Source organism: Salvelinus sp. IW2-2015, linkage group LG15 (assembly GCF_002910315.2).
Source record: "Salvelinus sp. IW2-2015 linkage group LG15, ASM291031v2, whole genome shotgun sequence".
NCBI lineage: Eukaryota > Metazoa > Chordata > Actinopteri > Salmoniformes > Salmonidae > Salvelinus > Salvelinus sp. IW2-2015.
This window is the reverse complement of record NC_036855.1, coordinates 27,062,231-27,072,994: the sequence shown is the minus strand read 5'-3', so window position 1 is coordinate 27,072,994 and position 10,764 is coordinate 27,062,231. Positions and strand designations below refer to the sequence as shown.

General features: G+C 42.1%; 1 protein-coding gene across 7 annotated transcripts in view; it reads left to right on the top strand.

Annotated features, from left to right (window-relative positions):
- Positions 1–5,106: 5,106 nt before the first annotated feature.
- The window catches only part of LOC111974824 (kinesin-like protein KIF2A), a 35,276-nt gene continuing 29,618 nt past the window's right edge, over positions 5,107–10,764 (top strand). For 5 of the 7 annotated variants that reach the window (XM_070447068.1, XM_024002849.2, XM_024002850.3 and 2 more), the window contains exon 1: positions 5,114–5,303. In XM_070447068.1, coding sequence (XP_070303169.1) covers positions 5,243–5,303 — 61 coding nt within the window. In that variant the 5' untranslated portion in view covers positions 5,114–5,242. Of the gene's footprint in view, positions 5,304–10,764 lie in introns of all 7 variants that reach the window. The other 2 variants (XM_070447069.1, XM_024002851.2) reach the window with 2 other exon arrangements.

Genomic DNA, 10,764 nt, shown 5'->3' with positions numbered 1-10,764 from the left:
TAAATTTAACCTTTATTTAACTAGGCAAGTCAGTTAAGAAAAAAATCTTATTTACAATGACAGCCTACACCAGCCAAACCCAGATGACACTGGACCAATTGTGCACCGCCCTATGGGACTCCCAATCACGACCGGTTGTGATATAGCCTGGATTTGAACCAGGGTGTCTGTAGTGACCCCTCTAGCACTGAGATGCAGAGCCTTAGACTGCTGCGCCACTCGGGAGCTATGGCTGACTTGCGTACACAAATGTGGTTTCTACTGACAATTGAGAGGTACAAACTATGGCATAAGGGAATGACGAGCAGATTAGAGGGAATCCGTAATTTCGATTAAGACATTAATGAGCTAGGACGGAGACAGCATGCCAATAAAGCCCCTTGAATTGAATTGAGAGAGAGAGAGAATTAGAGGGAGCATACTTAAATTCACACAGGACACCGGATAAGACAGGAGAAATACTCCAGATATAACAGACTGACCCTAGCCCCTGACACATAAACTACTGCAGCATAAATACTGGAGGCTGAGACAGGATGGATCGGGAGACACTGTGGCCCGGTCTGACGATACCCGCGGACAGGGCCAACCAGGCAGGATATAACCCCACCCACTTTGCCTAAGCACAGCCCCCACACCACCAGAGTGATATCTTCAAACCACCAACTTACTACCCTGAGACAAGGCTGAGTATAGCCCACGAAGATCTCCCCCACGGCACAAACCCCTCCTAGGTACAGCATAGAAGAGCATCAGTAAGCCAGTGACTCAGCCCCCGTAATAGGGTTAGAGGCAGAGAATCCCAGTGGAGAGAGGGGAACCGGCCAGGCAGAGACAGCAAGGACGGTTCGTCGCTCCAGTGTCTTTCCGTTCACCTTCACACCCCTGGGCCAGACTACACTCAATCATAGGACCTACTGAAGAGATGAGTCTTCAATAAAAACGTAAAGGTCGAGACCGAGTCTGCGTCTCTCACATGGATAGGCAGACCATTCCATAAAATCTGAGCTCTATAGGAGAAAGCCCTGCATCCAGCTGTTTGCTTAGAAATTATAGGGACAGTAAGGAGGCATGCGTCTTGTGACCATAACGTACGTGTAGGTATGTACAGCATAGATGTGCTTATTGCTAAAATAATGTATAAATTCTTTCTCAGTTTTAGTTCTGCTAGTGCTGTTGGAGCTGGAGTTTTCTTTTGGAGGCAGTTTGTTGTTATCAGTACACATAATTGCTTGATAGGCCTATACAGGATCTTAATTTGACCACCGTGTTGCTGGAGAAATGTTCCGGCGCTGCATGAAATGAAAGCTTGTAGTTTATTAGAGGTTTAAAAATGCTAATGTTTGTAATTTCCACTTTCAATTAAAAAATGTATCAACCCATACATACAGAAATATCCATTAATTATAATCCACATAGTAATTCACATTTCCTGTTAATGCAGGATTATTTTCCTGCTGTGAGAAACTGATCAAATTAAGATCTTATAGCTGGATAGGTGTCTCGGATGACATCTCCATTAACGTTAGCGGAACGTTCCAGTAATGTTTTCTCAGAACGAATTTAATTGAATCCAGACATGATTGCTGAAGAATGTTTAGGGAACGTTACTGGAACAATCATGTAATAACGTCACACTATAACTTTATGAGAGTCGTTATAGGTGTTTTTAATAATGTGTCCATCAACATTACCAGAACCTTCCCGCAATGTTTTCTCAGAACCATTTCTATTGCTCTTACATTTTGTTGCGACACTATGTTCTAAAACCATTACTGTTACATTGTGTTATTACATTACCTAGAGTACATTCCATCGAAATACATACTGCTGTTATTTTACATGGGTATTCATTCAGCATGCATTATGATGTTCTCTGCAGAGACAAAAGAGCAGCAGGGTACATGATAAAGAATATAACTTGGATGGCACTAGCTGTCTCTCCATAATATCACTCCTTTGCTATCTCCTGAGTTCATTCTGTGATTTACACCTCCATACTCTCTCTTAATTTCTTCTTCCATACTTTAAACCCCAGAACCCAGATGTGCAGAACCTCAAATGAGCAGGAGCCACTGAAAGGGAATGCTGCTCCTACAAAAGATGATGGAGCCCTTCTGAATGGGAATGCTGCACAAATGAAAAGGGATGCTGCCTCTCTGACTGGAATTTATACAAAGAAGACTTCTAAAAGGTACAGTGGCAAGAAAAAGTATGAGAACTGTCGTAGCTGAATCAGAATTAGTTAGGTAATATAGATAAACAACATGTTTTATGTACTTTATACTTGTCATTAGAATGTCTTCTTTTGGACTATACTGTTGGCAGTTGCATTTTCCTTTCTCCTCTAGGGAAAAGTCACTTGGGGCCCAGAGAGGGTAGAGGTCAGGCTTGTCTTTTACATGTCTGGTAATAGGCAGAATATCAGAAAGGGAGAAGTCAGGTTTGAACATTGTCTTCATAATGTATATATTTGTGAAACCATGTGAAGGGCTCCACTATGTCTGTACTGCAGTCATTCCCTCATTTTCCCATTGGGGGGAGGAYTATGGCAGTGTCTGGAACCATTGTATGTCCCCTCTGATGTTGCACTTATCTTTCATAGTATATGACCTAGAGGCTCACTCCCCTCCGTGAGCTTGTACAGGAGGGGGTGTATTTGAGATGGGGGTATCTAGAATTGACAATTGATATATGCCATTGGATGAGGTAATGTTTTGGTACTAAGAAGTACCAAGAACGAGAAGTAGAACCTCGTCTAAGAGACCAAACTGAACGATAATTTATAGCTAATGCTATCTGGCTATGGGATACTCCTCTCTAAAGTAAAAGGCCCTTTGTGAAGTTCCTAAGATCTGTGGTTCGTCATGTGAGTTGAGAGGGGTGTATCTTGGCTATAAAAGATACTAAGTATTCTTTTGTAAGCACTCTCAGAGAATTCATTTATAGACACTGAATTGGTCTGAGAGTCAAAGGGCTATGGTGAAGCTCATATAATTAAAGATGGAGTTTAAAATATAACTCTGACTTGTGTGTGGTTTGTAAACTCTCCTCGTTTAGTAATAAAGGAAATTACCACGACAGAACCCTTTGGAATAACCTGGATTTCTGATTTTCATCTAAGTCACAACAATTGACAAACATAGTGTGCTTAAATAATAACACACAAATTATTTTATTTTTCCTGTCTATATTGAATACATAATTTCAACATTCACAGTGTAGATTGGAAAAAGTATGTGAACCCCTAGGCTAATGACCTCCAAAAGCTAATTGGAGTCAGGGGTCAGCTAAACTGGAGTCCAATCAATGAGACGAAATTGGAGATGTTGGTTAGAGCTGCCTTGCCCCATAAAAAACACTCACAAAATTTGAGCTTGCTATTCACAAGAATCATTGCCTGATGTGAACCATGCCTCGAACAAAAGAGATCTCAGAAGACCTAAGTTTAAGAATTGTTAACTTGCATAAAGCTGGAAAGGGTTACAAAAGTATCTCTAAAATCCTTGATGTTCATCAGTCCACGGTAAGACCAATTGTCTATAAATGGAGAAAGTTCAGCACTGTTGCTACTCTCCCTAGGAGTGTCCTGTTGCATCACCCAACTTCTGTTGAGCTTCAATTGGCAGACAGGTAGCCTAACATTCTCCTGCAAAATGTCTTGATAAACTTGGGAATTGGTTTTTATGTCGATGATAGCAAGCTGTCCAGGTGCTGAGGCAGCAAAGCAGCCCCAAACCATGATGCTCTCTCCACCATACTTTACAGTTGGGATGAGGTTTTGATGTTGTTGTGCTGTGCATTTTTTTCTCCACAGATAGTGTTGTGTGTTCCTTCCAAACAACTCAACTGTAGTTTCATCTGTCCACAGAATATTTTGCCAGTAGCACTGTAGAACATTGAGGTGCACTTTTGCAAACTTCAGACGTGCAGCAAGTCAGCGAGTCCTGACCTCAACCCGTTTGAGATGCTGTGGCATGACCTCAAGCGAGCAGTTCACAACAGACATCCCAAGAAAACTGAAACAGTTTTGTGAAGAGGAATGGTCCAAAATCCTTCTGATCATTGTGCAGGTCTGATCCGCAACTACAGAAAACGTTTGGTTGAGGTTATTGCTGCCAAAGGAGGGTCAACCAGTTATTAAATCCAAGGGTTCATATACTTTTTCCACCCTGCACTGTGATTGTTTACACTGTGTGTTCAATAAAGACATGAAAACGTATAATTTTTGTGTGTTATTAGTTTAAGCAGACAGTGTTTGTCTATTGTTGTGACCAAGATGATCAAATTTTATAATCAATTTAGGCAGAAATGCAGGTATTTCCAAAGGGTTCAAATACTTTTTCTTGCCAGCAATCTGCTGTTCAAACAATAATAAAGCGTACACCCCACCACTGTTTCGGTAAACAGCTGAGGGATGGGGCTGGAGAAATGTAAACACTCAAGAGTCATAGACAGAGCTATGGATGCAAGGACTGAACATCTATGATATCAAAAGGATCGTTTTAATCATGACATAGTGTTTGTTTACAATTACATTGTTTAAAAGCTTATATTTTGGGTTCTGATGGGGTAAGACAGTTGAACTAAGATCATGAGGCATGTGTAAGTAATATTCTTCAAGAATCAATGGCTATACATCATGAATTTAAAAGTTAAACATTTGATGTAGAAATCACAGACTGACTCTTTAATTTACAAGTGCATTCCCGGCAACTTTGAGAAAAAACACTTTATATCGGAGATGGCTATGCATATTAATGACATGAGGCTAGTAGGATATGGTCTCTCTCCATTGAATACAAGCGGTTGACGTCAACGACCCTCGTCGAATATTCAAAACTAGATAACAATATTAAGATGTATGCACCAATCCAAAGAAAGGATAGGCGGGAGCTAGACAACCTGACTTGTTGCTTTGTGTACAACGACTCCCATCGTTAGGGCGGAAAGACATGTATATTGTCAGTTTATCCATAATCGTTGGTGATTCATCGTATGCCACCATTCACCTGTACAGGTGGCCTAACTTGAATTTGGAATGGATGAAAACCTGAAGTTGGTCAACACCAATGACTGTCAACACCTTACACAAGGCACTTCTGTGCATGCGCAGTTACACAGTTTGATCACTTCCTATCTTGCTGCACTCGGCTTCCTCCTCTCCCGGTCAAACATTTTGCTATTTCAAACACAAACAGACTAGCTATATTTTTCTGAATATTCTCTTCACTGATGAAGAATGGCGGGTAGTTTTGGAAAGATCATCGTTGGCGTGTATGTTGAAATAAAGAGAAGCGATGGTAAGTTCTCAGGTCTCGATACATTTTGCTCGCTGGGAGTTGTTGGGGAAGCTTTTGTGTTGCTGTGGTGAACACACAGCAACGGTAGACGCCGAGACTGAGGCAGCTGCAAAGTTGGGGTGGTTTTATTGAGTAGCTAGCTAACGTTAGTCAACTTAGCTAGCCTAACTTTAACTCACTTTTAACTCACTTTGGCTCACGAGCCAGCTAACGTTACTAGACAACCAATGCACATTAATAACATATTAGCTCATGTGTATGCGTATCAATTAAACTAGCATGTGTTGTTATAGTAGCCTAACTTGGCTAACGATATGGTTGCCGTAGTTATGTCTGTAAGTTACCAAATTAGTTAGTTAGCAGCTTGTTGCTAGCTAAAGGCCCTGCCGCGGATGTAACTAAAGGTTACGGTAACTAGACATTTTAACGCTAGTCTGGTGAACTTTACTAGTTAACGTAGCTAACGTTAGTTAAATTAACTAACTTACTTGGCATGTACCTACATGGTTGACTAGTTATTGTATATATAGTAATGTTCGCTATCAGTGTGTCATAGCTAGCATAACTAGCTAAGTTACATAGAGGTCTATTGGTGGGTGTAACGGTAATCAACTGGGGTTTTGTCTAGGTAGCAGATTCTAACGTGCTAACGTAACGTGAGGCTCCATATTTAGCTGTTACAGGTTAGGTACTGTTAGCTATCACAGATCATTTTCGACCAACCTTAACTTGGCAATACTAACGTTAACCCGACTTTGAAGACAACCTATGTCTTCTAAACGTCCATGTCTAGTTGCAGGGGGTTCGTTTGAATTTAGAAAATGTTACATTATTAAATTAAATCAATGTTTTGCTCCATGAAGTAATCCAACAATGTGTACGTAAGGTTGGAAAATTCTGTGCTTCGCCAAGCAATATTGTTAGATATCTATCTACAGTAATAACACCGTTCAGCCAGCTGGAAAAGAGTAAGTTAATGGTCTGACAAGGCGATACTTTTAATTAATTGTTGGGCAAGTACTATTGATGGTCTAGTCATGTATATAGATTTATAGATGTTAGCTAGTACGCAAGCAATTGTCATAAAAAGATCATCTTGACAACCAGTCAGGTGGAATCATTATTTTTCTGTCAAATCCAGAGGACAAGGAGACTTGCTGTTTTATATATGAAGACCAACTTGATCTGGTAACATGGGGTAGGTTTTCATTGAAACCAAGATGAGCTTGAGATGTCAAGGGAAGAGAAAGAGGCTGTTATTTTGATTTGTCTTGTCTGAATGCCAGCTTCATTCTAGCATCTCCATAATGTCAATTGTACTGTGGTGATTACAGGCAGCCAAATCTGAGTAAAGACTCATGAGGCTCCTCCTGGGCTGAGGTGTAAGCACAGCAACACGCAGTAACCACCATATCCCTTCCGATTACTACAAACTCCGGATAAAGAGGGTTGTGGTTTATTGTGAATTAGACTGTCGTGGTTTACTTTGGTGTTCATCTATAATGGTGTGCATTATTTTTGAGCACATCATAGCTAGGTCTAGGCCCCCGGCCTGAATGGGAAGTGAGTATTATCTAGCCTAGCATACATACCATAGGCAGGCTGACTGGTGTGGCATGGTGAGTAGGGATTGCCCTCTCTGTGGTGGTAGTGGGGGGTTGGCGGCTGGCGAAGCCCGATTCAACCTGTTAACAACCACCCCATCTGTTGTAGGCAGCTCTCTGGAATATGCCAGGAGGTCTCTCCTCTCTCGATCACTAGGCCTACCATTAGCAAGGCAGTGATGGGCTCTAAGTGTGTGTTCACACATGGTCCCTTTCAGACAATTTTTGTGAACTCAGTTCGCTTAATTGTTTGTGCAGTGTGAACACTCCAAAGGAACTCAGACCCCTCCAAAAGAGACCCAAACTGATTGTCAAGGATGCACAGAAATTCCAAAATGTGTTGAGTTTTGTACTGACATGATGTAAAGATTATTTATTTGCAATATGTGATCTTTAGGCTAAGAGGTTCATACGCTGTTTATTCGATCATGGGGTTTGAATAGTGTGAGTAGACATATTTTGTGAGAGTCATAACATAGAGTACAAAATCAAGGTCCTTTCTATCCGGCTTCCTTGGGACATCCCAACTCTGACGTTACCCCATTGAAGTTGACATTTTAAAATGGTTGGGTTAGGATTTAGGTTTTAGATGTCCCAAGGATCCCTGATGGCACTAACCACAAAAGCAATGCTATCTCTTAAAGGGGCGGTAGCCTACATTGAGTGAACAATTGTATTATTTAATTTGCCTGATTCTTCTGCTATTTATTCTGTTACCAATGATATTTACATGTTAATATTATCGTGTTCTAATTATTACGTCTAATCTTTTAACTAAATGCAATCTATTAGCTTCCAAAATGTAAGTAGGTATATCTAGATAACATGATCTGGTAGAATGGCTTCTCCTGCATTTTGTAAAAATCCAGAGTGCATTGTGTGAATGTTGGAAAAAGATCTTGGTTCCTTTCTAAATATGGCAATGTGACTGTAGAGAGGACTCGGACCACAAAATAGGTGAAGTGAACTGGCAAAAGAGCTGAGTCCTCATTCAAAGGCAAGGGCAATGTGAATACAAAGAGAGTTGAATTCTTTCGCTTTTCTTTATCCCGGAGTTCACTTTAAAAAGGCCTGAGATAGAGGAGTGTATCTGAAAACAGGCTTGGATTAAACACTCAACCACAAAATACTGCTTGCCTGCCATAATGATAGCTGACTATCAATTTGACTCTTCTTGCCATCCTAAATGATGTTTACATTACAGTCCAGTCTACTAGTATTTTAACTGAGCAGGGTGTATCAGACACCAGCATACATTTTAATCCCAGCCTGGACAGGAAAAACTTTGGCCATTTTTCAATGGGATAAGAGAAATGTAATCTTCACCATGGATTTTCTACCCATTTCTGCATGAAATTATGCCCATTCATTGTCTTTTCAAAGTAGATGGATTCCTCATTTTGGAACAAGGGAATGCTTAGCAGTCAGTAAAGTAAGGATTGTGGAATTCTTCCCCGTTGATGTCATGATGACATATTCAGATTCTGACAGTCTTTGTTATGGGAGTGAAACTAATGTGTTCAGGGCTTTGTTCCTGCTGCTAAGCAGTGTAACCCCCCTTAAACATGGGTGGTGTTAACACACCCACTCAGCCAGGTTTCAGCACTAAAGTGGGCCAACATGGTAAACAATGCAGCCAGTCTCATCTCTACTCTTTAAGGCACCCGCATGCTTCCCATCAAACAGTTTGGAACAGTTAGCATATTTGGTGATGTTTTTGTTGGTTCTGGTGTTCGGCAAGTTTTTTTTCAGCTCTTCGTGCACAAATAATTTTTACTCGAGGCAAGCCAAAGTCCAAGTCCCTTCATCTGTGATTGGTCAACAGGAGGGATATTTCATACATTATTTTGTACATTTACCCCATTTTCTTCCTAATTTCGTGATAGCCAATTGTTAGTTACAGTCTCGTCCCATCGCTGCAACACCCCTATGGACTCGGGAGAGGCGAAGGTCGAGAGCCATGCGTCCTCCAAAACACGACCCTGCCAAGCCGCACTGCTTCTTGACACACTGCTCGCTTAACCCGGAAGCCAGCCACACCAATGTGTTAGAGGAAACACTGTCCAGCTGGCGACCGAAGTCAGCTTGCAGGCGCCCGGCCCGCCACAAGGAGTCGCTAGTGCGCGATGGGACAAGGAAATCCCGGCTGGCCAACCCCTCCCCTAACCTGGACGACTCTGGGCCAATTATGCGCCGCATCATGGGTCTCCTGGTCACGGCCAGCTGTAACACAGCATGGGATCGAACCCCGGATCTGTAGTGACGAAGTGCCTTAGACCGCAGCGCCACTCAGGAGGCAACAGAAGGGWTATTTCAATGAGAAGACGACTCGTTTTCATGCACATTTTCTCACCTGAGAAATACTGAACATAACATCTTAGATGCAAAATTGCGCAACTAAGATCTCCTCGGCAAAAGCGTCAACATTTCTGACAGATTTCTTGAGTTATCTTAGATTAATTGTGACTTTTTTGAGGAAGTGTATACTGGCTACGTCGTCTCAGGATGGACAAACAGTACTATTGCCGCTTTTTTTCAATCGAAAGTCTTTTAAGGGAGTATGCGAGCACACTCGTTTGGTTCGCCTAGCCGAGTTTGGCAACGCGCCAGCCGAACTGAAGCATGCTGACACCTTTAGGCCCCATTTTAGGTCTGTTTTCAGGCAGTTGGTGGACAGCAGTATTATTCTCTCTTTCAATATGCTACTTTACAATTGTGTCCATCAGGAATAGAGGAGTCATGTGATTGAGCTGCATTGTACTGTACTGTATCATCATCTAACTGGAAGAACTGAAAATATGGATATGCGAGTCCATAGACTACACTGTAACAGGTTAAACTGGCCTTTCTGCATGATGCAACCAGCTTCCAGGTGTGTTCTTGGAGCTGGTGGTATAGGGCGGACCGCATGCTCCATTCGCGGCGAACATGGTATAGGCTGTTTGTCACATTTCACCCCACAGTATTTAGGCTAATCCGTTCCCCCTAATCAGTGACTGAGGTTCTTTCTGAATGTGACACTGTGTCCTTTGCAGCTTACCCGGGGTTCTGCCTTTGTCATCGTCATGCCTTGGAAGGCTCTGCTGTGTCTGTTGACATTATGACCGAAGTAGAGTAGAGACCCAAGGCAAACTTAGCCAATGTACTGTTGCAACTTGCAACAAAGCAAGCAGATGCAATTTACTTCCTTCAGCCCTGTGTTGTCAGTTAATGACCTTTGGAATAGAGCTAAGAGCCAGAGTATGGCACTGCAGTCAGTGCACACGGACAGGGTACCATTCAATGGTCTGTTGACATGTTTACAGTTGAACATGGTGAACTGGATGTATTCTATACAGTGCTTTCAGAAAGTATTCATACCCTCATTCAGGTCCGAAAAGTAAATTTCTGGCAAAATATGTACAGTAAGTTTCATTCAAATTAAAAGGGGTGCGGTCAAAACTTCTTGTCACTCAATCTTTGGTATGTTCTCCCAGCAAGACAGCCTATATAGCCTCTGGTCAATGTGGACCTGTTTTACTGTGACTACTAGACTCTTGATACGCCTGCTGGCTGTTGCCCATGCTCTCTTCGATCAGGGCGAGTTGGTGGTTTCTGTTCCTAATGTGTGTGTGTCCTCGTCAAATCCTTTTGAAAACTGGGCTCTGTCACCTTTCATGTGTCCCTTCTCTTAATATAACGCTGTCTGTCTGAGGTCGGGTGTCTACAGTCTCGCCTTTTGTTGCCAGGGTAGCTTGGCAACCAACCTGATGATCCACCATGGGATTTAACAGCCTGCTACCTGGCTCTGGTCCAGCTCTACCGTACAGATCTCTGGAGAAACAGCTGTCAGAATCCCCCCCACACACACAGTCTAT